The sequence below is a fragment of the Penicillium crustosum genome (genome assembly GCF_028827405.1).
Source record: "Penicillium crustosum strain IBT 35664 chromosome Unknown utg000002l_segment0_segment0, whole genome shotgun sequence".
NCBI classification, from domain to species: Eukaryota; Fungi; Ascomycota; class Eurotiomycetes; order Eurotiales; family Aspergillaceae; genus Penicillium; species Penicillium crustosum.
In genome coordinates this window covers 3,397,423-3,422,947 of record NW_026623123.1, presented here as the reverse complement: position 1 = coordinate 3,422,947, position 25,525 = coordinate 3,397,423, and the positions used below count along the sequence as shown (strand labels likewise).

Here is a 25,525-nt window from a genome sequence, read left to right as displayed (position 1 = left end):
CAGGCTGTCAATGACATAATTGCCCTCGTCGCCTTAGGCGCACACCCCGCCCTGACTAAAAACTGCGGTGCCACAATTCAAAGATTGTCGCCGCAAGTCCATTTCTCCTTCAAAAAGTTGTCGCTCGACTCACTCGTTTTTAGCGAGGGGCATACATTAAGTCCCGTGGTAGCAGGGATTTTCAATCGTTCTTTTTATTGATTTTTTGATTGCTGGGTCAAATCGCGAAAATGTCGACCACTATTGAAAAGGTGAGTGCGGTCAAGATTTTTGAGCATGGCACCGAACAATTTACTGACAATGCTGTCATACAGATCAAGGAGATCGAGTCCGAGATGGCTCGGACTCAAAAAAACAAGAACACCTCGTATCATTTGGGTACGCGCACACCGACGACATTTCACCGATGACGTCTTCTGACAATATGCAGGACAACTGAAGGCGAAGCTTGCTAAGCTCAAGCGTGAACTTTTGACCCCGACTGGAGGAGGTGGTGGTGGTGGATGTGAGTATTCCAGACCTGAGCACTCTACTAGGTGCTAACTTGTGATTAGCTGGCTTCGATGTTGCGCGTACTGGTGTAGCCAGTGTGTAAGTTACTCGAGAAGATTGTGATTGCATACGCTTACAAGTGCAGTGGCTTCATTGGTTTCCCGTCCGTCGGCAAGAGTACATTGATGAATAAACTGACTGGCCAACATTCAGAAGGTTCGTTAAACCCATTGAACCTCCTTGATAAACGATTTCTCTAACACCCTCTAGCCGCGGCTTACGAGTTCACAACCCTCACAACTGTCCCCGGTCAAGTGATGTACAATGGCGCCAAGATTCAGATTCTCGATCTCCCAGGTATTATTCAAGGTGCCAAAGACGGCAAGGGTCGTGGTCGACAGGTTATTGCGGTGGCCAAGACTTGCAACCTCATTTTCATCGTTCTTGACGTGAACAAGCCATTGGTTGACAAGCGAGTCATCGAGAACGAATTGGAGGGCTTTGGTATTCGCATCAATAAGAAGCCTCCCAACATTGTGTTCAAGAAGAAGGACAAGGGTGGTATCGCCATCACGAGCACTCAGCCATTGACTCATATCGACAATGATGTAAGATCGATTCCACACATAGTCTTTGGTGGGTACTAACAGATCCCAGGAAATCAAAGCTGTAATGGGCGAGTATAAGATTTCATCCGCTGATATCTCCATCCGATGCGACGCCACCATTGACGACCTGATTGATGTCCTGGAAGCCAAGAGCCGCAGCTACATTCCCGTTATTTATGCGCTGAACAAGATCGATGCTATTTCCATCGAAGAGTTGGATTTGCTGTACCGGATTCCAGATGCCTGCCCAATTAGCTCGGAGCATGGATGGAATGTCGACGAGCTGATGGAGATGATGTGGGAGAAGCTCAAGCTGCGCAGAATCTACACGAAACCCAAGGGCAGAGCGCCCGACTATACAGCCCCTGTCGTGCTGCGTTCCTACGCATGCACAGTCGAAAATTTCGTAAGCATTGCCCTCATCTTTCTAAGAATTATACTAACGAAACAGTGTGACGCTATTCACCGCACAATCAAGGACGATTTCAAGCACGCCATTGTGTATGGTCGCTCAGTGAAGCACCAGCCGCAGCGAGTCGGTCTTTCGCACGAGCTTGCCGATGAAGATATCGGTAATTCTACCAAACAAAAACGAATTATGAATTTCAAAGCTGACCAGCTATAGTGTCGATCGTCAAGCGGTAAAGGATTAATGTCAACTCCTTGACCTTCATAGCCCGAAGCGGCGAGATGATCCAAGCGCTGTGGTCTGTGCCCTTGTCGTTGCGCCTCCGCGATCTGACAGGTTTCTAGGACATCCGTAAGACGCCACTGGATCCGAGCATGGATAGACTCGTTCATGGCAACATAATTAGAGGGGAAGTCTTGATACCTTTTGACATCAAAATCAGCGGTCATGCACAGCGTTGCTGAATTTTTGGCGTCAAGGTATAGCTTGACTTGATTCGATGAACTCGAGTTAGGCTTCCAGGGTTACACAAGCCCAGGGGCACACGGGGCGAAAAGCCATGTCTTTCTGATATTCTTGGCATCTTCGGTAGTTTGTGGCCTTTGAAGCGACCCAGTCCATATTGTTATGATTACCCTTTTTTTTTCATGTTCTTTGTCTATCAGCGCAAAAAGTTCAGATCTTTTTATGGCACTCTTGTACTGTCTTAAAAAACAGATAAAAAATATATAAATACCAGTATAAACGGTCTGCTCGCACTTACTACTAGGTTTCTACAATTCCACTCTGGAAAAAGCCACTGCCCTCCTTTTTTCCATATAAAAAAAGATATCATGTCAGACCAATCATTCCCCCTGGTCAATTCGTATTACATTCAGTGCTTGGAAATTAATGCAGCATCATGCGACTCCTTATCGCCCTGTACCTAACAGACCCTATGTACAGATCCGAGGACGCCTGCATGGACAATAATTTTGATGACATTCCGATTGGCATGTTCCCCTTGCCATTACTTCCCGTCCTGCACAGCATCCTTGCCAGTAATTCTAATATTTATAGGATTTTCGTTCGTGGCTTGATTTCTTTGTTCGCATTGCTTTTTTTTCTCCCCCGATTTTTTTTACTTTCGAGGCTGACGAGTCAGGCCACAAAAGGTCTAGACCTCTCTGTTTGTTAATGCCGATCACAGTATTTCTAGCTGTCAGCTTGAAAGCTCCGGGAGAGAAAAAAAACGAACTCGATAGCTTCGACGGAAGAGCCGGAAGGGTAATTATGGTGTGCATACCTCCGTACTCCATACTTTGGTGCAGAGAAGGGCCGCGACTCAACGCATTGACCTACTGCTAATAGCTATAACGGTGATCATGACGAGGTTGTGTATATGCTGTACTCAAAAGCCACGAGAGCTTTGAGTTGTAAACCATTACTCCGTACATGTTTAATAAACCCGGCATTGCTAGTCTATCTTCCGATAGGCCCAGGGGAGTGAGTATATTACCGAGAGCATGATAGGGGAGGAATCCAAATGGATCTGTCAACTGACTAGCACGTTTTCTCAATCTCTTAGCTTCTAATCTCTTGGCTTCTGTCCTGCAACTACTTTCCGAAATTTGAGAGAAAAAAAAAAAAAAGTACAGATCTGCGCAGGATTGATATGCAAACTAACAAAATCTTTCAACCAAACAGAAAAAAGCAAAAAGTGAGGCAAGGCACAAAGGATTATAAGAAAATAAGCGGTGAATGAGAGAGATATTACGGAGTAGTTGAATTACGAACGTTTATCTGATCAATTCCCATCCAATACATCCAATACATCCAGTACACACCCAAGGTATAGTATTGTACGTATATTATTTACCCAATAGGGAGTCCTTATAGTCTATTGAGTCTGGTACGCTACTGAGTAGTTCTCATGAACCTCTGCAGAGACACAAAATAGTTCTAGTAAGGTGGAGAATGCAAATCGCCGATTAGTGAAAATGAGAAAGGGGGCTGTTCACGATCTGGTCCGTTCTCAGATGGAAGATCGGTGTACGGAGTATGGATATTAATTTCTTTTAGATGCTAGTATGTACTTGGTAATCTCTTCATCAGGTGACTGCGAGGGCACCGATCGCCCGCATCCCTTATAACGTACGTTGTACATTTTCTGCTCTCGTGGGGGATCCATCGGTCATCCCCGTCGCATTGCATTGCATACGCCATGCTCTTCCCCAGAGTAGCGAAGCATTTCTTACTTGGGGGTTTTTTTTTTTTTTACATTTAAAAAAACGCCTTCTATTGGGTATGGAGTCGATTCTGATTTCCAGGGTTGTATTTTATCGACATACATAAAGCGGGAGTATTCTATGTTGTATGCCATACTCTCCCCATACCATTAATTGCTTATGTCGTAGAGACAATTCTATTAATTCTGCAACAATTCAATTTCCCGGAGATACTTCGGACAGAATTAGAATTGCAACAGGTCAAACGGTACCTGATTCGAGTCACACCAACCCTTGGTTACCCTACATAGTACAGTTGTGTACCCCGAAGGTAACAGGAAATTTCTCCCCGCTTGAATATGACAGCCAAGAATGACGGACCAAATTGAAAGAAGCAAATATACGAAGGGAATTTCAATGTTGACCGGTCTAGACTTGTTCCTGCTCCATCTCCGAAATAGTGGAAACTGTGTAAAGCAATGGCCTTGCCCTAAAAAGATAGAAATCTCTCTCCAATGGCGTCAGCCCAGCATCTACCCCGAATTGCCCCCTATGTTGGAAAACTCCCATTATTACTAGTGAACGCGATTACCGTTTAATTAAAAGGGCTAAAATTAAACCATTTTAAATTTCGTCACACATTTCCTTTGTTTCCTTGCATTTTAACTGGAGCAAAGTAAAAAAAATCTGACGGCAGCAGGCATAATGATTGGTACTGCGACCAAATCAGTGACGGAGTGGACTGTCGAATATACCAATTGAATCCCTCTCTAGTCCACGGGTGTTGGAATGATTTGTCAGACCTCTTTAATATGTACCTTTGTTTTTTGCTTTTGCTTGATTCTTTTCGTTCAGATACATTCCATCCCGGCAGGTTTCGAGAACAAATCCTTCCCAATGGCAGTAATAAAGCAGGCGGATTTCACATTCGGCTTCCTCGTGGTTGAGTCGAACAAGCGGGGTCTCGTTAGATATTTGGGTAGTATCCAAATAGACCGCGCCCAAAAGAGAATACCCGTTCTATGGTAGAGTGTATTATATGTTGCAGAAGCCCGTCTTACTGTTTTTAGTACTACCTTGATAATCAACATCCACTGCGTATCCCCTCTCATAGCTCTATGCTCTGTAGTCTATATCTGTTCTCTACTTCTGGCTAACTCTCTACCTCAATTGAATTGTATTCAACATGCAAGATGCAAAGAAATGTTGAAGGTTACCGGGCCGGAGGGGACCGCAGTGGGTCGTAGTGGAGAAAGACGAGGGATTTTAGCGCCAAAACCGCATCGAAATGGGGGAAGTTCCCCCTCTTTTTCACAACCAAGAGATGCCCTTTACGTCTTCTGATAGGATGATTCTCCAACCTACTGTTCGGCCCTTGTATCGGATGGACCAGGTCGTATCAACCGCAGGGCAATGGAGACGGCAGATTCGCCCATCCAAAGATCGACCTTGCTGCTTCTGATTTGCTCATTTTAGCCGTGTCATCTCTCGTGGGTGTCTGATGCGGTTCATATGCTGAACCTCGAAGGTTAGGACCCGCCTTCCCACATAATCTTGCCCTAATTGGGTAATATTTCCTTCCATGGACTCTGTTCAATCTGTTCCGTAGGGATTTGCTTTCTCTTTACTTCTTCCTTGTCTCTCTCTCTCTCTCTCGGTCCCCTTTGTTCTGCTTTATGATTTGTATTCACTAGAGATTAAGACCCCTCGGACCCGGTTTCTTCACCTCCACAGCGTGAACCGTGCCCCGAAATACGTCCTATGGGGACATGAATTTGGATGTTGAGTCTCTGATTCAACGGTTTGCTTTTTGGCCGAAATGAAGATCTCCCCAATGAAGACTCTTTCAACGGGAGAGTTATCGATAGTCTGCCTGCCGCTATCCTCTTCCCGGTCTATCCTGATCGCCCTCCTCGCCTGCGATGTGCATGGGTTGTCATGCGGGCTTTAGGTTCAGCGGTTTATCGATCCGCTACCCGGCTTTGAGCAAATCAAGCTACAAACTGGGCTGCGCTTTGAACGAACCCCGTTCCCCCCCGGGTGATCAACCCTGATTTGACCTAAGTTTAGGAGAGACCCTCAGCCTCGTCAAAGCGAGGCAACGGTTGCCGTGAAGGACTAGATACTTTGTCAAACATTGGTCAAGGTTTGGAGTGAAAACACTGAACGGTCACGTTGTTACACCTCTTTTTTTTTTTTTTTTTTTCCCCAACAGGAACCCTAGGTTACTTGCATTTGACGCTATATTAGACCTATATTGAATATATACTTACTAGGTTATATTGCCAGTATACAACGTACTCGTACCGTGGAGCCTGCCATCCTGGTTGGAAGGTCATACGGGAGAATGCAAAGAAGGGGATAAAAAATATAGGAAAAAAAAAACAAGAAAACCATAAAAACCAAAAAAAAACAAGTATAAACCGCGTTAGCCCTGAGAACGAAGATTTCCATACCTTTACAGTGTAATACACAAAACGAATTGGGCCTGACGAGATGCAACCCCTGCCGCAATATATCTCACGGTCAACCAACCAGATGCCGTTCCCCCCTCTATTTACAGGGATGATTTTGAAATTGCGCAAAATTCAAATTGATATATTATTGATATATTATTTTGCATATTATTTTCTACGCATGTTAATATTTTTTAATATTTTTTTAGAGATTTTTTCCCTCCTTTGGATGGACTTTTATTTTACTGTATCAACCAATCACCAACTACGTCGGCTGGATAACTCTCGGGGGAAGGCTATCATGGATTTTTCCGGACGGTCTTTCTCGTGCCAGTTGCAATTGATATTCACAGTCGTTCTGTCAAATCCACGCGATACTGATCGTCCTAGCCCTGATTTTCCTTTTAACCCCCATTGCCTTACCCGCATGCTTTTCGACCTTCTTGCATATTGTATACTTTATACACTTCCCTTCTACTTCCTTTGCCCGTAGTTTATAGAGCTACTGTTCTCGGGACAATACTCTCTACCTGGGGAATTTGATACAGGTCTACGGAAGCAGTGGAACATGCATCAGCTTTTATTGTCTTACCCTTAGATTGTTTCATTGTTCCCCGGGATTTCTTTTGTCTCTCTTTCTTTGATTTCCTCTCGAATCGAGCCTATCACGAAAAAAACCCCCCACCCACCAAAGAAAAGCTCTATTCCCCATTGTTCTTGAAATCCATTATCCATGGAGGAGCCCACCATGGAAACAGAGACTCATCATGTCTCAGAGAGTGAATTCCCACATTCGCCATGGGTGGAAATAGGCACATTTGCTTCTCCCCAAAACTCGCCTCCCATGCCCGAATATAGTGGGTTTGACTACGGTCAATCGCAGCTCATGACGGTGGACTCGTATGGCATGTCAATCCCACCACCCTACGCCTCCATGCCACTACCCATGCCTTCGCATTCGTGGCCCAGCATGCTCACCACACACTCTCCGTTTGCTGCGTCTGGAATCCCCGTTTCTACCACCCCGACATCGGTATCGCCTTCGACTCCCCTGCCTCAGGTCCGAAAGACCTCGACTGGAGGGTCTACGCCACGCAGGACACTTACCGACGATGATCGTCGGCAAATGTGTATATATCACGAGGAAAACAAGACTGCTAAGCAGACTGATATTGGAGGTAAGCATATCTCAGTATCTGCGTTGAGGGGCTAGGCTGACTTTATATGCAGCATTGTTTGGAGTCGAGAGAAGGTATCATTGCAATCTCGTTTTTTTTTTTCTCTTTCTCTTTTTGATTCAATCTAATATGTAATAGTACTGTTTCCAAGGTCCTTCGCCAGAAGGAAAAGTACTTAAACCCTGAAGATGGGAGTCGATCTCCCATCAAACGGGCCAAGGGCAGAGTCCCTGATATTGAGAAAGCTCTATCTAACTGGGCAAGGAACTACCAGCGCCAAGGATATCCCCTAAACGATGAGATGATCAAAGAAAAAGCACTCTTCTTTGCCAGTACCTGCGGCTGCCCTGAAGGCAAGGAAAAGGTCTCCACCACAGCCTGGCTAGAAAAGTTCAAGCAAAAGAACAATCTACTCGGCGCCAAGAAGCGCAGAGGATCTACCGAAATTCGCAGCGGATCAAACAGTCCAACCCATCTCAATACAGACTTTGGATCTGCTCTTCAAAGTCCCACCGGACCCTCGCCTACGTCCCCCATTGATGGCTTTGGATCCCCATTGTCACCAACAAGCCAAGAAGGAATGAAACGAGACATGACTGAACTACCGGATCTGACAGGTGGATACCAACACGGGTATTCCAAGAGTACAACCTCGATCGACACTTCGGCGGGTATGGTCAGCCCAACATCCACTTTAGTCTCCGACAGCCCTTTCACACCAACAAGCCAATCCCGTCTTCCAGCCGCCAACAGCAACACCAACCGGCCGCGCAGCCAGACCTTCCCTCTCGTCCCCATCGATCCAACTCTCCTATCCGCCGATGAAATCACAGACCCGCACCGCCAAAAGCGCGAACTCCAGCAATCTCTTTCGGTCACTACCCTGCAATCCCCGCTGGAAATGGAGGACTCCAAGTCCACCATCTGTCCGATCAACCAGACAAACGTCATCAAGCGCAATCGCAGCGACCCAGAGATCACGACAAAGTCCATGCCGCCGCCTTCAAAGTCTGCTACCATCTCGCCCATCAGCACTCCAGGATCACCAACCCAGGACGAGGCTCGCCGTGCCCTAGAACTCGTCATCAACTACTTCGACCACCAGCCTTCTGGCCTGGCAGCGCAGGAGTACATGACCATCGGAAAACTAATGGAGAGGCTTGATCTTGCCAAGAACCAGGCCGGGTTTCTGTTGGGTGGCTTGCCGCGCATTGATGAACATGAGGATATTCCCATCCCGCGTGTGACGAAGAAAAGGAGCATCCACAATTTGGGATGAGTCCTTAAACAAGCTGCATTTTGCATATCTTCCCTTCCTTTTGTTTATGCATTTATTTATCCCCCCCCTTTTGTTTTCCCCCTTCTCTTGCATTGCTGGTTTTATTTTTCTTCTTGAAGCATCCCCCTCTCCCCTCGCTCTCCAACATTATCTGCGTTATTTTGATTTATGATTCGTGATTCCCCCTTTCTATTCTTCCTTTCCTTCATTCGGATTCGGTGGTTCATTTGCTATTCTATTCTATTCTTTTTTTATATTTCTTTTTGGTATCATCTGTACGAAGGTTCAATGTCTTTTTTATATTCCCTGTCTCTCTAGCCAACTATGGCAACGAGATATAAAAACCTGGGCAACCAAACAAAAACATACACATATCCAGAGGGCGACCTCTACTTTCCTTTGGAACTCTTGGGGTTACGGATTTGGGAATAGGCGCACACGCCCTGGGATTCCCAGTCTGGAGATGGATGCATATGGAATAATGGGCACATGGCAATATGTGATGGTATACGGATTTGGGATCATCGGCTTTGGACTTGGACTTGGGAGTTTTTGCCGCTTGCCTTCTTCTTCGGGGTTTTTTTTCTGTCTTTTCTGTCCTTTTTTTTGTGCTGGTTTTCTATATCCCCCTGTCATTTTTTTTTGGCTCTTTGCATTCTGTTTCCTTGAACACCCCCTCCCTCTCTTGTACTGCATCTCTTTCTTACGCTCCTTTCATATTAATTTTTCTCCCCTTTCTTTTTTAAAAACTGGGCTGCTCACGCGGAAAGGACATAATTTCACTTGGTTCGCCTATATATGAACCCATGTCAGATTAATCTTGCCTATTATTATACCCCCAATATCTTTCTACAATCACACTATTTTCAAGTTTCGAAGTTATGCTAGTCATAAGTAATGCATATCTCATTAATTAAGTGTGATAAATAAAAAAAAAGAAAGCCGTAAACAATATGTAGTCTATACAAATGCAGGTGGCACTGGCGCCACCCCACGGTCTTCCAGTAAATCTTCCACACTGCGCTCAGCCATTTCGGGGAGCACCTTGGCCAACACTGTCTCGATAATACTCCAGACTAAATGTTTATTGCAGTACTCATCTGCAAAGAGGTCTAGGAAATCACACTCGATTATATCCAGGAGGTGTAGTTCCTCCCAATCAATCCCCGCAGATGGATCATTGTCTGTGCGCAGCCGCTCAGCGGCAAGGTTACCACACGCAACTGGATAAGGACTCGAAGACAAAGGCGAATGCGATGGCGCCAGATTTGCCTTCCCCTCCTGGAAAGATTCACGGTGCACACTGGGGGAAGGGGGTGGGGATGATGTGACGAGAGAGGGCGAACTGTTGGATCTGCAGGTACCGTCACGATTGTAGGGCGGCGGAGGCGCCGAAGAGGGAACACCAAGGAAAGTTCGTACGATGGAGCGCGGAATCAGGGCCAGAAGACTAGCTGCACATCGTCGCTTGATAGCGGCGATCTCCGCCTTAGATGGGCTGTTCCTTTTTGCCGGTTCGGCCGGGTCATTTAACTCTGGTGTTGGGACGTCGGCTGCAGTGGCAGAAAGGGATGGTGGTGGTGGATGGGTTGAGGTATTGGTTGAGGCATGATCCCCTCCAGTATTGCCGCTATTGCTGCTGTTCCCCGGATTATTAGTTTTACCAATGATATCGGTATCAGAGCCCCTGACTCCTTCCACAATAGAGGTATTAGAGGCCGATGGTGCGAGGGTTTTTTGACTGGGCGTCGGGGTCTGCACAGACTGCAGAGCCGAGGCCGGAGCTTCAATATGCCCGGCCGCTATCTGAGATATCGGACGGGTATTGGCTGGGAACAAGGCGGTCCTCGTCGCAAGAAGAAGGTTGGGCAACAAAGTGGGGGTCAGCACGTAATCCTCAATGGTCTCCCGGAGGAATCTATGGCAGTTAGCAAAGGTCTCTCTCAAATCATGACGTCGGAGTAATTAGGCAAGTCCCAAAAAAATAATAAAAAATAATAAAAAAGAAAGTGAAGCAAGAATCTGGACTGTGGAGCTTTCTGGGACGTTGTGCCTTTTTTTTTCTCGCGCATATTTTAGTTTAGAAAATGTCCAAGTTGGCCATCAAATAAGAATTGACCATATAGAGTGGGGGTGAGGCGGAGTAAGATCGGCTTAGGCAGAGAGATGAAGGAGCTTGGGCCAGCCCTGGACTGGCATATCATTTTCTCAAAGAGAAAAGTAGAGAATTTTCCCCTCAGGTAATATCCCGTACCTGGAGCACAAGGCTTCATGCACGAACCTCGGTCAGATTACGAATTCCAATCCTTCCCGGTAGGAATTTCGCTCATTGGACCAAATCCAGTAATTCACTAGCCTCAACAGCCATTTGCGTTTTCTTTTGGCGCCAAAAGGGGTATGGCCCAGCTTCCAATGGGGTGATCGGCATGATTCTTTTTTCATTTCATTTCTTTTCTGGGTTTTTTCTTTTTGGGTTTTCGTTTTCGCCCGTGCATGTCTCTTGCCGAGATTTCGATCGTCCAGATGTGGTCTTTCTTTTTTGGATATTGAAAGTTGGCACATGTTGGAATCTTAAGATTTGCAACAAAAAAGTGGACGAGCGGCACGGAAAGGGCCGGGCCCCGGCGCTATCACACAGGGACTTTCTCTGTCAAAGAAATCCAGAGACGGAGTATCCGTGAGCAGCGGTCATCCCTGTCTGGAAAAAAAAATGAAAAATGAAAAATGAAATAAAAAAATAAAAAAATGAAAAGGTCGCTCGGACCAATTTGAGGGCAACCAATCTGATGCCAGAACAGCCCAGTAAGCCTGACGGTAATGACCGTACAGTAAGAAGACCTCGTAAGGTCGTAAGATGACGGTAATCTCTCCCACGGGTAATGTAGTCCCAAGGTTACAGATCAAGTGACCGACGCAGCATGCGAGCAAGACGCTTCACGTCCCACCTTGACTCGCACAAGTGACACTTGACCCGTAGATCGTGTTTCGGAGATCGTACCGTTGCTCCACAGTCATTGATTTCCAAGGCCTGAGCCTTCGTGAAGGAGGGTTGGGGCGTTGAGAGGTTGCAGAGGACTCCGGAAATAAATCAAAAAACAGAAAAGAGAACAAAAACTCACCTATCAAAGATTCCGTCCGTAGCACCGACCCTGCCTGGGCCTGCCAAAATAAGGTGCTGGAATAGAGCGAGCAAGCCACTCAGCCATGGCATTCTCCATGAGATTCCCAGTATCTGCGAAACCATGGAATACATCCGGTAGTCGAGAACCGGGCGCTTACTCGTGATGCCCTCTGTCGACTCCTTCCCATCTCTTTTTTGATTGATGGGTAAGGCAGGTGAAACACCGAGGTTGTAAGAAGAAGGGCCTGAACTCGATGCAACACGAAATAAACCCGTCGCAATGAAACGCAAGACGACGTAACCAAGATAAATCATCTGCAGAAGGCTCCATATCCAAGCGGTGGCTGAGAACGACGCTGATGGCTGGTCAGGGAGCTCATCATCGGTTGAAAGTAAGCCAAACTTCTCTAATCGGTTGATTTGGGTGTCAGGGGCGGATTTTGTGACATCTTGGGTTTGACGACGTCCCACTTGAGCGGCGAGTTTGCCCATAGTTTCCCAAATGAACCATCCTTCGCATGCCCGGCCACTGACTTGGTTTCCTAGGATCAGATCTGCTATAACATCAACCACCAGCGCTCGGAGACTGCTATTTTCAAGGTCTTCCGTTGGAAGTAGCACGGCTAGGATACCGTTGGCGAGAAGTCGTCGATAGACCGCTTCGTTCTCTACCTGTTCGGCGATTGTATCTGGATCTCCTGGATCAGGTACTGGAGAAAGACCGGGGTGTGGATTTAGCTCATGATAGAGCGTACGGTACGACGTCGGTAGGCCAGAAAGATGTGACTGTTGCCTGGCAAGTCTGTACGCTGCAATATCATATAGTCAGCAATGTTTCCCCTCTCCGCGGAACCACCATGGATTCCGACAAGAAGAACTTTAAAATGGTCAAGTCTCACAGAGTACATGTGCTTCCACTAGACCAGGGATCTCATCCAGGGCTAGTTGTGCAACGTCGATTTGGCGCAGCCTCTGCTCGAGTGCACGCGTGCAATGCGCGATTACTTGTAGAACTTCATTCACAAGAGCCTGGTCGGGGGTAATCTTCGAATACCATGAGTAAACAAATTCCTTTATAATTATAGCGAGAAGGGCGTAGAGCTGACGATCAACGTCATTGGAGCTCGTGAGGGGAGGTAACAGCTCTTCCGGAGGCTGTGGGGAAGATGCTCCATGGCTGCTTGTCTGGGGGCACAGGACGCGTCGAATCAAAGCAGTAGTGGCCTTTTCGCTAGCGTAGTCCGGGTCATCCTTGCTAGAATCTCTTTGTGTACGCAGTCGAGAGGACGGACGCGAAGGAGGTTGAAGCGTCGTCGGGGAAGGCAGCGCGGTGGATCTGGAGCTGGATGTTGTCGGCCCAGCCTTGAGATGGGATATCGGCTGAAGGCCGGGGCGGAGCGGATCATTCATTTCATCTCATAGACGTTTAGAGTTGGTTCAATAGCTATAAAGGAACAGAGAGTTCTCTGTTAGAAGCAACAATCAACTTTGGAAAGCGTTGATGATCTGTACGTGGCTCAATTGGGACATTAGGGCTTAGGGCTTTAAGATAAAGCCTTATCTCCCTCCATTGATGCGGGGATCTGTTTATGGCCAACCATATGTACTTAAGTGCCTAAGTGGCCTCTTGATTCTCAATTATATTTGTTACTCTAAGATATACACCATGTTAGACCAAGTTAATCAACATAATCCTACTCCATTGTGGTTGGATTGCGATCCTGGTCAGTTCATCATGTTCCTCTCGCCTTCGTATTACTGACTGTTCTTCAGGCCACGATGTAAGCCCCAAAAGGTATTATAGAGAGATATTCGTTAATATGAGATAGGATGCCTTTGCAATTCTGATCGCCGCTCATCATCCATCTTTGAACCTTCTTGGAATCAGTACTATCCATGGAAATGCATCGTTAGAGAAGACAACTGCCAATACCGGCAGCGTTCTTGAGGCGATCGGCAAGCCCGATATTCCTGTCTATCCCGGCAGCCATAAGCCATTTTCACGGCCTGCTCTTCATGCGCCCGATATTCATGGTATGGAATGAACACACCGCGGGCGAAAACTTCCAATAACACTCTCTAGGAGAATCTGGTCTTGATGGGACCGACCTTCTTCCAAAGGCTACTAGAGCACCCGTCACCGATAAGAACGCCATTTTGGCCATGAGAGATGCACTTCTTGCACAGCCCAAGGGCACTCCCTGGGTAGTTGCGACGGGCACATTGACCAATATCGCACTGTTGTTTGCAACATTCCCCGAGGTGGTTGAACACATCCAAGGGCTGAGCATTATGGGTGGTGCCATCGGTGAAGGATTCACCGATGCTCCCATGAGCAGACTTCCAGGTGAGAAGTCTAGGATCGGAAATGTGACCCCATGGGCTGAGTTCAACTTCTATGTATGTTTTCAAATCTTTCATCACTCTCTAGCTCGTCTAATCAGGGTGGTATAGTGTGACCCCGAGTCTGCCGAGTCAATCTTTAGCAACCCAGTTCTTGCATCCAAGACAGCCATTATGGCTTTGGATCTCACACATCAGGTTTTGGCCTCACAGGCCATTCAAACGCGCATCTTGCATGGCTCGATCCACTCGGCCGAGGAACCCACTATCCTTCGGCAAATATTGCACGCGCTACTCACTTTCTTCGCTGCCACATATGAGAAAGCTTTTGGTTTGACCACCGGGCCTCCGCTGCATGATCCCCTTGCTGTGGCTGCGATCTTGTCGACATTGAATCCAGCCTTTGCCAGCAAGCACCCTAATCAAGCTCTTGTGTTTGATGACAAAGGCGGCGAGCGTTTTGCTCTGAGTATTGTCACCGATGGACAGCATGGGAAAGATGTATCCATAACAGGTCAACTAGGGCGCTCGGTCGCTACTCCTGTAGATGGTCCGGGCGTTGCTATCCCCAGGGGTGTTGATCTAGATGCTTTCTGGAACATGGTCCTACAATGTGTCCAGCTGGCCGATGATTGCAATGCTGCACGCAAAGTTTGATTTCTGTAGATGATCTACGAACCCTTTAGACTATTGCATAGATCTTCGATTGCACATACTGTTACACTGATTAGAACAATGTCTAGATGTAGGTCGGATATAGGTCATAGAGTAAGATTTTCGATATGTCTAAATAGTCCAAGTTGTTTTTCCGAGAAATTCATTCTAAGGTGCATCCTTTGTTCTTGGTAACGAGATATGAAAATATCTGTGGATTTATTGTTTATAAATGCCTTCGTTCAACAATTTAACACCGATTCTGTGCAAACGTTACATATACTAAACGTTAGAAGCACCTGCGGGTATGAACCTCGATTGCATAGGGCATTCGAGGTGCCCGCAAAGGTACTGAACAGGGTACTCACGAGGCTCAAGTTCAGCAGGCTCTATGAGAATAACAGGAAATAGATACCCGCTTTTTCACGAGAAGAGAGAGCCACTTATTCATAAGCCGAGGAAACGATAGGGTTTCCCACTTCAGTCAATGAAGAAGCGGATTGCCAACATGGAGAGCTGTTTGGGTTTTACGGGGGGATAAATGTAAGGCCGACGGAGGCTTGTGAAATATATGGGGTTTCTTTTTGAATGACCTTTATAGATCGATTTTTAGATGCAGTCAGCATTATTTTTGTGTGATGTGTTGCAGGATGACATGGAGCCCCACGTTCCTGGATTTTTATTACTTTACTCCAATATATGCATAGAATTAAGGAAGAACAAGTAATGAATTAAGATTAGAATCATCGTGAAGTTCAATAAATGAGTTCACAGATTCGCTCAGAGGCGGCCGGCTGAAAGGAAGAACGTCATATGTTGTGGGCATCTCCACATCTCCAAAGTCCAAGAAGCACAACATCCAACACTTTCTCGATCGCAATTTGTGGACATCTTTCCCCCAGACTTAATTGTCTGTTGCTATACATATCCTTGTTTCTTGGCCTTGCATGGCCAACGTCGATCCCGCACACTCCTTGACGGCGCATTCCGATCAGAATGCCACCTCCTAACTCAGTATGTTTTATCCTTGTAATCCATCACAGTCTATGTAATCAGTGAACTAATATCCTCTAGCACGCCACGCAACTCTCTCCGACGACTGCGGCACCTGACCCTCCCCGCCGATCGTCGATTCCCACACCGGCCCCTGTGGAGACCGATAATGCCCACGATGACAACGTGAACTTCCTGCGATCGCGACCAGCTCTCTTCAATCCGCTACTACCCTCCTTGAGCCGACAGCGTCGCCGTCGTTATCCGGCTAATCCGCCACCGCAAAACGAAGACCGCATGGAGGTAGATGATCCCACCAACCCGCGCTCGTCCGTTGAACTCAACCGCCGCATCCCGATTGTCCGCCGCCAGGAGAGATCAACCGACATGCCGAACTACGAGGGCCAAGTGCCCAACTCGAGATCGTTGTATGGATGGGCGCCCGGATCTGATGATGAGGAAGGTGGTTTGCGCGAAGACTCGGAAGATGATCAGATGCAGCCCTTCCTCCATTCCATCTCAAGCCGTGATACACCCCCCGCACGACCTCCGCGCAACGAGGTCCCGGTCCCGGGCCCCGCGCAACTGATACCCCATGAGTATGCGACATTACCAAGCAGCACTCAGGCTCGGACATCGATATCCGCAGTGGCGGCATTACTACAATCTGCAAGGCGTCAGCCTCGGCTTCCAAGAAGCCGCACACTGGAGAACTACATCATCGACCGCTATTCAGAGATCACTCCAGACGAGGACACTGAAAATACGATAGCGGTCGCATCTCGGGGATACCGCTATCGTCCTGCAACCCGCGGGGACCCAAATCATACCAACATCACCCACAACGACCTACGCGCTCGGGCTGCCGCTCATCGCCAACTACACCCAGACACGTATCCGAGCAACGTGCTGGGGGAAACCATTCACTATCTCGATCGCATTCGGTATTCAGACTCCCTTGAAGATAGTATGCATGCCTTGGCGGACAGTCGGCTATCCTTCTCAATGGATAACAAGTCTTGGAGAGACACGGATTTCATTTTATACACTCCCAACATTGCACCACCTGCGGCATGTTCATGGCTTCGATCTGGAATGGCTTTTTCGGGCTGTCAACGGGCTGCAAGTGCCGGGTGTCCAGTGTTGTCGCAACGTATTCCCAGTCCGAACGCCCCTACTGAGCCTGTCATTGTAAATGGAAGTGATAGCACTCGAATCAGCGTTTCTACTACAAGTGGCCGCCGATACTTAGCTAACAACCGCGATGAAAATTGGCCCGTCAAAGTGACGATACACCAGATTAACTACGATGACATGACTTTATCTGGCACTATGGAGGCCTACAACATCCCCGATAAGACCTCGCCTACCCACGATGCACACATTATAACTTTCTTGGAAGGCGAGATCATCGATTTCAACAATCACACGCTGGAGACAAAGAACTTCAAAGCAGATGCTGAAATTGATAGCACCTACTGGCGTGAACTGCAACCGTTCAAGGATCTGACAGACGCTGAGATGGCTCAAAACCTTGTGAGTCGGAAGTGGATTACCGAGGAATTATCTAAGGGATGGATTTTGATGAGATGGAAGGGTAAGTAGCGGAAGATCATGTCTGCTTCCGCTGTCTATCTTGTATTTGCTTTTTGCTAATACATCCCAGAAAGATGCTTCATCACCCCGACCGACGCTCGTCAAGGTCTTACAATTTCCGGATTCTACTACATCTCTCTTCGCCGCGAGGACGGGCACATCGAAGGCCTGTACTATGACCCAGGAAGCTCGCCTTACCAGCAGCTCTCTTTGAATCCAGAAGTATCGAAAATGGTTCGCCCTTCTTATGCCTTCCGCTGAAAGGAATTATCCTATGCATATCCTTTTCTTCTTATTTTTGCTTTAGCCCAGAATAATCTTCTGGTCCTCCTTTCTGAATCTTTGGTGTCTCTGATTTGGCGTTCAGGAAAACGTCAGATGACATCTGACACGGCCTTTGCATAGCTCCGCGGTGTTCTTCTGGTTCGGTTTCTTCCTCTTCTTTGCATTTTTTCCCTTGTGGAATAGCTTTGCAGCCATCGAACTACAGCAATTTTTCTACCCTATTTCCTACGATCATGGCTATATCTATTAAGTTTCTTGTATCTATGGACAAAAATCTTTTCTTTTTGGCTGTCATGGAACTCCGGGAATGAGGAAATTCCACTTATTCCAAGGGGCCGCGCAAATTATTCCCACGTTCTCACCTTGTCGGTCTGTGTATTACCTCGATATATCAACCACTAACCTCCTATCTCACCGAGACGGCAATGGAAGTATCCCCACGGCTCGGGAGCTCACGCAGAAGCCCTCGGCCTTGTCCTATCCAAGACATTGGGAAACTCGACCAATCATCTCTATGAATTTGCCGAAAAGACAAATTGACATGATTAGCGATTTTCTATTTGTCTCAGCTGCCTTGAGAATATTATTCACTGCATGAAGTATGAATAAGTCTCTTGGCCCCGAGTACGGTGATGAGGGCTAGGGGTAACTTGTAGATCACCGATGCCTAGCATATGTCCATTGACAGACACTAGGATGGCTGCTTGGATGTTCGAGTTTCCAAATCCAACCTTGGAACCTGGTACGATGTTACTCCATTGTCCTAGACGAATTTCTAGACGACTATCGTATATAAAGGCGTTTCCTTGCCCACTGCATATATGTTGTATACCCCGCTAAAAGAAAATAGCACACCAACCTTAAGGACGCATCAAAGAAAGAAGTGGGTGGCTATAAGGATATAATCAAATCGAAAAGCTGTTTGACAAGTACAGTCTTGAGACGCACGACTCAATAATATGCAATGATATGCATGTAGATCCTGGATAGTGACAAGTCACACACGCTACATATGTGTAACAACCCCCACATTCCAGTCAAAACGTTGGCAATTCTAATGCAAGGACTCAGCTCAGCCGCATCTTTCTATTGGGTAGTGATGTTGTGATGAATTCAATACATCGCCCCGTTTCTGCATGTCCAGTAAATAGGAGCATGGCCAGTCAGATCCATGGATGTGCTGACAAACTTGATCTTCTTTGATCCTACCCTCTAGCTACCATTTCACGGCCTGATAGCCCATTCCAGGACGATTACCTTCGCCGGTTTCGCTACTTCGGCTACCCTCTATGGTCAATGAGCTCTAGTTATCTTTCAAAGAATCCGATTATCCCGGCTTCAACTCTTAAAAAGAACGGGCCTTGGGCTATATGCTTAGTCCGGACTGTCTTATACTTTGTCCTGTCGTCTACTAGATCATATATATTTGCATCCTCTCTGCTAACCAACTAGCTCACCTCGAACTTTGCAATGCTTTATGCTCGATTGTGCGGAGCAGACGTTGGCTTATTCGGCCTCGTAATTTCACCGTTTCCACTATGTATCACCCTAGGTTCAATTATTTATGGTGGATTGATTCGCCAGTAAGTTGGGTGGCTTAAGACGCAGTCTAACCATCGAACCATCGAACCCGAACTATGAGATATAAGAAATTGTCTATTATTAGATTGAGCTCCTTCACAGTGTTCACCCTTATTTGGTGCTCGAGTGCTATCTATCTTAGTCTGATCCCAGTGTTTCTTGCAGGAATCGGAATGGAAGGCCTATTCATGACAGAGTTTGTAGCTTTATCGGCACCGAGTCGAGGGGGACATGCTAGAACAACAATTACTGCCTATTACCTTGCCCAGAAGCTTGGATTAATTATTGGTGTGACAACCTCGGCAACGATAGTGCGGACTCTATTTGTCAATGACCTTCGGTGGAGCTTGCATGGAGTATCGTATCTCCAATCGGAGAGGTGAGGATTAGCGGGACCTTGGGAGCAGCGGCGTTTAGTGTTGAGACCTTTTATCCCAGCTTATTTGAAGAATCCCCAACGATCCATGGATAATCGCTTCGCTGAGTCATTATCTGAAACAGTTCAATCGCATGTTCGCTAAAGCTTCCAACACCGCTTTCGAGCTATACCAGGTACGTATGAATGCCGAGGCTCTAGTGCCGGAAGTACCGGTTGAATCTAGTCACTATTTTAGTGGAGGTACCGATTATCGTACTTCTCCGATAATTTCGATATCATGAGCAAATAATTGGGAGATACTCGGGGTGACGAGTTAACGGTAGACATTATAGATTACCTAGGTAGCCTCAGATATTTCCCGTCCAACAGTATATCTAACACTTCGGGATGTACTAGCCTAATTGGGGATTCTAAACGTAATGAGAAGGATGAGAAGGAGATTAGAATTAATTAAATTAGGAAAAAAAAAAGGGAAAGAATATTGAAGCCATCCCCGCAGATACGTAGGTATCTATATGGACTACATACTTCGGTTGAATTAAATTATGCTTTTAGCTTCCCGCGTGTACTTGCCCAATTGCGGAAAGCCTCACAGTCGGAGGTTCCCCGTACCTACATGTAGGTAGATCTTCTCTTTTCTTCTCTTTTGCGTCTTTTGCGGGATCTTATCTTTACAGCTATAGCCCCCACTGTGGGTCACCTCGGTCAATGTCTTGGACTCGTGGAGTACATTTATTTATTGCAACCCGTCCCCTTCTCAGATCTTCAGAGCTTTACCATGCATTTGAAACACCTTTCCCTTTTGGCCATAGCAGGCGCAGTCCAGCCTGTTATCGCTGCGCCCCACCAGACTCGAACTGAGGGAACATGCAAGAAGACTAAAGTTGCAATCTTGTAAGAACTGGATGTCTTCTTGATTGATCTCAAAACTAACCAAGTATAGGGGAGGTGGTGTGGCTGGTATTACTGCTGCTGTGAGTTTCCCTCCTTTTTAATCTGAATGTCACTGACAATTTATAGCAAGCCCTCACGAATGCTTCCGTGCATGATTTCGTGATTCTCGAGTACCGCGATACCATCGGCGGTCGGGCTTGGCATAAGCCATTCGGCAAAGACAAAGATGGCAAGCCCTATGTTATTGAGATGGGTGCCAACTGGGTATGCATATCCGAGCTGTATGGAAGGACTATGCTGACAGGTAAACAGGTACAAGGCATTGGAAGCGTGGGAGGCCCACAGAACCCAATCTGGGGCTTGGTAAGTCTTGAAATGTCTTCGATCGAAGACAAACTAACTTCGGATAGGCGCAAAAATACGGACTGAACACCCATTGGTCAAATTACGACAATGTGTCAACCTACAACAAGGATGGTTACTCCGACTATAGCGATCTATTGGACGCCTATGACGAGGCTTACGATATTGCCAACCAGAAGGCAGGTGAGATTCTTACCCAGAATCTCCAGGATCAGAACGCCAAGTCAGGTATGGCCTTGGCTGGTTGGAACCCCAAGGCACATGACATGGAAGCACAAGCTGTTGACTGGTGGTCGTGGGGTAAGTTATCTGTCTTGTAAATTCACCTAGCGCGGTCAACTAACATCTCGGCTAGACTTTGAAGCTGCTTACTCCCCAATAGAGAGTTCATTTGTCTTCGGCTGTGCTGGTGACAACTTGACCTTCAATTATTTCAGCGACCACGATAACTTTGTTTTAGACCAACGTGGATTGAATATCATTGTTAAAGGTCTTGCATCGACTTTCCTAACTGACAATGACCCCCGTCTTCACTTGAACACTGAGGTCACAAACATCACCTATTCGAACGATGGGGTCACAGTTCACAACAAAGATGGCAGCTGTGTAGAAGCAGACTATGCTATTACTACATTCTCACTGGGAGTTCTACAAAATGGCGCTGTCAACTTCTCCCCAGAGCTCCCGGATTGGAAGCAGGAAGCTATTCAGAAGTTCACCATGGGAACATACACCAAGATCTTCTTCCAGTTCAACGAGACCTTCTGGCCCTCGGAAACACAATATCACCTCTACGCCGACCCTGTCACCCGTGGCTGGTACCCCATCTGGCAGTCACTATCCACCCCTGGGTTCCTCCCTGATTCCAACATCATTTTTGTAACCGTGACCAACGAGATGGCCTATCGAGCCGAGCACCAAACAGACGAGCAGACCAAGAAGGAAGCAATGGAAGTTCTGCGCAAGATGTTCCCGGAGAAGGATATTCCCGAGCCAACTGCATTCATGTACCCACGCTGGACATCAGAGCCCTGGGCCTACGGCAGCTACTCCAACTGGCCTCCTGCCACAACTCTGGAGATGCATCAGAACCTTCGCGCCAACACTGGCCGACTCTGGTTTGCCGGCGAGGCTACCAGCCCGACCTTCTTTGGATTCCTTCACGGTGCATACTATGAAGGACAAGACGCAGGCCGACAAATCGCGGCTATCATGCAGCACCGGTGCGTCAACGCAGACTCCGCCAAGTTGAGAGAGTGTGGGCCTCGCAAACACTATGAGACCCTGCATGGCACCTCGCCGTACTCCGACTACACCATGCTCAACGGATGGGCTGTGGATAGTTCCATTGATAACAACCCTGAATAAGTGGAGGTCGGCAAACAGGGAATCCATGTACAGGCTTGCAACTTTTGAAGTCAAGTGATTGAGTTTATTCAATAATATAATTATATGCTCCGTATTCGGATATAAGTAGAGCTCAAAGGACCCTCAAGTAATTCGTTTGTCTAATCTCATCACATCTTACTTCTCTTCTCTTCTTGAAAGTATAAACTCCCCACGTACGCATTTGTTTGTAGAAGCTGATAAGGTTTAGCTGTCTTACTAAATAGTCACTCTAGTTAAAGAGCTGTCTTTTCATTGTACTCTCTTTCTATCTCCTAGCAACTACATATGGATCGACCTTGAGACCATTTCTCTCCCCAAATCAACTCCCTTCGGACTTTTCTTTTGGCGAAGCCTCAACGCTATTTTGCCCCAACACATGGATTTCCCGCATCATCTTTTCTCCTAGATGTGTTCAGGAACACCAATAGTAGCTACTTGAGCACACATGGCAATTGCGGTAGGTCCGGCAGAGGGCATGTGTGTAACAGCGTGGATGGGTGAAAGAGCGCATTGACAGGACCGAGTCTGCCTCAACACTTTAAGGTGCAACGGATTTGCTCTCTTCGTCAATTTCTGGATGGGCGTTGTGGTACCGTTTTGCTGCCTCCATTGAAGCATCCAGTTCCTCACAGAGAGGATCAGACGCAACAGCTAAAACAGTAGTATCGTGGTCGAGGAGATAATAGCCTCCATTCCTGTCGTCCACCGTTCCGAGTGGGAATTGCATTGCCATATCATTGAGTTGTTGACGAGTCTCCAAGATTAGCGTCGATTCGGGGACAGGTACAGTGTACCGGGTTGTCGACATTGCGAAAGAGGTTGCAATTGTTATGATGAAGGGGCTGGGTGACATAATAGAGCTTGGCGGGGTACTAAAAAGGAAAGAACGAGGTCAATACTTTCTCAGCTTGGGGGTAAATAGGACTCCATCCCGAGTCTTTAGACAGCTAGGGATGTTGTCTACTTATAAAGTTCATCTGAGAGCAGATCACATTTCTTCCAAGATTGACTGTGAATTAATTTTGTATCCCGTTCAACGAAGTAACGTCGCATGGAGATCAAAGTTAGCGCAAGGTACATCCCACAACAGGCCATTTCTCTAGGCTAATCCTCTGAACCTCCGAACCTCCGAACCCTCGCATCCCACTACAGGCTACGGAAAACTTGTATTAAAAATATGAGGAAACACTGTTATCTTTTCTATGGTGTACAAAATGAGTTCCTTACGTTCGTGCTGGGTTCGGAGGGTCTAATCCCGTAGGATGGATCGGGGCGATGCCTTTGGGAAGTTGAGAATAAAGCGTTTCAATTCTTACTAAATACACTATATGCCTATCCTCATGGGCTTGGTAGCAGTTGTGACTCCATGGAAAAAACTCACCGTGTCATTTCGTTCGGTCTAACTCATAGCACTTTTAAGGAAATACTTTGCTTTTCCCTCGTAGCCAAGGACCATAAGTCCTGAATATGATCGGAATGGGGATCATTATGGCGGCTAAGCAGCCAAGTAACGTGCCAGCCCATTGAATTCCCATATTCTGAAACATCTGCCTTGAGAATAAAGGAAAGCCCGCAGCTACTGCCGACCGAAGAATGATATTGGCAGCAACAGCTGAAGCAGCGCTAAGATCCAGGTACGTTAGCGGGGTGTTTGAATTACCTCGAGTAGATAGACTGAGAACTTACATTGGCAAGTATGCATCGACGATATAGTTGAAGCACGGAAGGAAGATGCATAACACCCCAAATCCGATGAATATCCCCGCCGCAGCAGGTGCAGCCCAGTGAATCTGAGGGGTGAACCCCGTCCAACTAAACCTGATGGTTTTCCAGTTAGACATCATACATCATTCTAGCACAAAATGATTCTACTCACCAAAATAGACCTATTGTAAAAACAGGCGCTCCAAGGAGTGTTGGAGCAAGGCGCCACTCGGGCACTGCGATGCCTTTATTCTCTGCCAATTTCCTTGCATAGGCCAACTGCCCGAAAAGAATGAAGGCACACGCGAGCACGACGCCGATAATGAGACCAATAAACATTAGACCAGCAAAGGCAGGGGTCATTCCGTATACATGCTCAAAGACGAAGGGATATGCCTCAAGAAGCGCATAGACAAGGCCATAGATGAAAGACATGTAGACCGACACAACGAGAATAATAGGTTCCGTAAAAAGTAACGTCAATGGACGTGTGAAGTATTTTTCCACGAGACCTGCGATGCTGACCTCGACATCCTCATGTCTGGCGCGAATATTCAAATTTAGTGATTCCTCGCGAATAGCAGCAGCCTTCGCCACGAGAATACAAGGCGGGTATGTCTCATCCAAGAAGAAAACACTCAATAGTCCATTGGCCAGACTAAAAATTGCCGGAATGTAAAGCGTCCATCGCCAGCCAAGATAACTCGACGCAATGAAGCCACCCACAAAAGGAGCCATAAACGGCCCCACAAAAACAGTCAGAGCATATAGCGAAATGGCAGCACCGCGAGTTACGTTGCTGTATAAATCGGCCAGTACGCCGGGGACAACAGTCAGTTGGCTGGCGCCGAACATGCCAGCGAAGAAACGGCATATAACCAAGGTCTGGATATTTTTGGCTACTGCCGATGCAATAGTGAAAATTCCACCTCCTAACATTCCAATTGTCAAGGGCCATTTCCTTCCCCGTAGCTCTGATGCAGGTGCCCAGATCAGGGGGCCTGATGCAAAGCCAAGGACATAGAGGGTTGTTCCCAGTGTTCCGACAACCGTTCCCACTCCGAAATCTTTGCTTGCTTCGTCGATTCCGGGTGCGAATATGGCGCTTGTTAGGGAGACAATTAAGGTCCCTGAGCAGACTAGGATTGAGTTGAAAAGTCTGTGTGAAATTGGTGTCAGTTTGGTTTCAGGATATCCAGCTCTTACTGATTTGGACTTGTGGCTTACTTCGTGGACAGTCTCCAATTCTGAGGATGTTTGGGGTCACCCGCCCCTTCAAAATCAATGTAGCTTGTTGTGTTGGAAAGAGGTGTTGAAAGTGCCTTGTTTGCTTCAATTGACGGTTTCTCGTGCATTTTGAACTTGGAGTAGTGACACGTTTTGTTAATGAGGTTTATGGTTTGATATCCAGGAGCGCTGGATTCAAGTTGAACTCCCTTAGTTAGTATGAGCTTGTACTCCGGGAGAATATTGGGGCATTAAGACTATTAGTTATGTAGTGAGCTTACATGTGTCTTTCCATAGAAGCGGGTATTGCGGAATGGAGACTTTTTTACCAGCCGGGCAAAGAAAAGAACCACCCGCAATTTCCGCA

At 46.9% G+C, this 25,525-nt stretch overlaps 8 protein-coding genes across 8 annotated transcripts; 5 read left to right on the top strand and 3 right to left on the bottom strand.

The window, feature by feature from the left end:
- Positions 1 to 92: 92 nt before the first annotated feature.
- On the top strand, positions 93 to 2,060 carry N7487_004805 (GTP-binding protein RBG1). The gene is made up of 9 exons (XM_056872552.1): positions 93 to 251; positions 315 to 378; positions 431 to 505; positions 555 to 591; positions 638 to 708; positions 763 to 1,100; positions 1,150 to 1,506; positions 1,552 to 1,672; positions 1,726 to 2,060. Exons 1-9 carry the CDS (start codon positions 231 to 233, stop codon positions 1,743 to 1,745), a joined length of 1,104 nt encoding a protein of 367 aa, XP_056730272.1. The 5' UTR covers positions 93 to 230; the 3' UTR covers positions 1,746 to 2,060.
- Positions 2,061 to 6,880: 4,820 nt separating this feature from the next.
- On the top strand, positions 6,881 to 8,629 carry N7487_004804 (uncharacterized protein; the record flags this gene model as incomplete). The annotated part of the gene is made up of 3 exons (XM_056872551.1): positions 6,881 to 7,350; positions 7,403 to 7,424; positions 7,489 to 8,629. The coding sequence occupies exons 1-3, from the start codon at positions 6,906 to 6,908 to the stop codon at positions 8,627 to 8,629; spliced, it is 1,608 nt and encodes a 535-aa protein (XP_056730271.1). The 5' UTR covers positions 6,881 to 6,905.
- Positions 8,630 to 9,589: 960 nt separating this feature from the next.
- On the bottom strand, positions 9,590 to 13,160 carry N7487_004803 (uncharacterized protein; the record flags this gene model as incomplete). The annotated part of the gene is made up of 3 exons (XM_056872550.1): positions 9,590 to 10,547; positions 11,749 to 12,559; positions 12,650 to 13,160. 3 exons carry the CDS (start codon positions 13,158 to 13,160, stop codon positions 9,590 to 9,592), a joined length of 2,280 nt encoding a protein of 759 aa, XP_056730270.1.
- Positions 13,161 to 13,323: 163 nt separating this feature from the next.
- On the top strand, positions 13,324 to 14,750 carry N7487_004802 (uridine-cytidine N-ribohydrolase; the record flags this gene model as incomplete). The annotated part of the gene is made up of 5 exons (XM_056872549.1): positions 13,324 to 13,474; positions 13,524 to 13,531; positions 13,580 to 13,784; positions 13,834 to 14,150; positions 14,205 to 14,750. The coding sequence occupies 5 exons, from the start codon at positions 13,324 to 13,326 to the stop codon at positions 14,748 to 14,750; spliced, it is 1,227 nt and encodes a 408-aa protein (XP_056730269.1).
- Positions 14,751 to 15,743: 993 nt separating this feature from the next.
- On the top strand, positions 15,744 to 17,597 carry N7487_004801 (GID4/VID24 family protein; the record flags this gene model as incomplete). The annotated part of the gene is made up of 3 exons (XM_056872548.1): positions 15,744 to 15,761; positions 15,822 to 17,337; positions 17,407 to 17,597. 3 exons carry the CDS (start codon positions 15,744 to 15,746, stop codon positions 17,595 to 17,597), a joined length of 1,725 nt encoding a protein of 574 aa, XP_056730268.1.
- Positions 17,598 to 20,359: 2,762 nt separating this feature from the next.
- On the top strand, positions 20,360 to 22,206 carry N7487_004800 (uncharacterized protein; the record flags this gene model as incomplete). Its single annotated transcript, XM_056872547.1, has 6 exons — positions 20,360 to 20,475; positions 20,525 to 20,555; positions 20,602 to 20,739; positions 20,788 to 20,838; positions 20,886 to 21,138; positions 21,194 to 22,206. The coding sequence occupies 6 exons, from the start codon at positions 20,360 to 20,362 to the stop codon at positions 22,204 to 22,206; spliced, it is 1,602 nt and encodes a 533-aa protein (XP_056730267.1).
- Positions 22,207 to 22,765: 559 nt separating this feature from the next.
- N7487_004799 (uncharacterized protein) lies at positions 22,766 to 23,035 on the bottom strand (the record flags this gene model as incomplete). The annotated part of the gene is made up of 1 exon (XM_056872546.1): positions 22,766 to 23,035. The coding sequence occupies one exon, from the start codon at positions 23,033 to 23,035 to the stop codon at positions 22,766 to 22,768; it is 270 nt and encodes an 89-aa protein (XP_056730266.1).
- Positions 23,036 to 23,551: 516 nt separating this feature from the next.
- On the bottom strand, positions 23,552 to 25,286 carry N7487_004798 (MFS transporter; the record flags this gene model as incomplete). Its single annotated transcript, XM_056872545.1, has 5 exons — positions 23,552 to 23,626; positions 23,655 to 23,850; positions 23,914 to 24,045; positions 24,104 to 25,090; positions 25,159 to 25,286. The coding sequence occupies 5 exons, from the start codon at positions 25,284 to 25,286 to the stop codon at positions 23,552 to 23,554; spliced, it is 1,518 nt and encodes a 505-aa protein (XP_056730265.1).
- Positions 25,287 to 25,525: the final 239 nt, after the last annotated feature.

Excerpts from the sequence above, each read along its gene's own strand:
- N7487_004805 (XM_056872552.1), top strand. The coding sequence starts at position 231 with ATGTCGACCACTATTGAAAAG. Across the intron at positions 252-314 it reads TGTCGACCACTATTGAAAAG|ATCAAGGAGATCGAGTCCGA; the intron begins GTGAGTGCGGTC and ends GCTGTCATACAG. Across the intron at positions 709-762 it reads GACTGGCCAACATTCAGAAG|CCGCGGCTTACGAGTTCACA; the intron begins GTTCGTTAAACC and ends AACACCCTCTAG.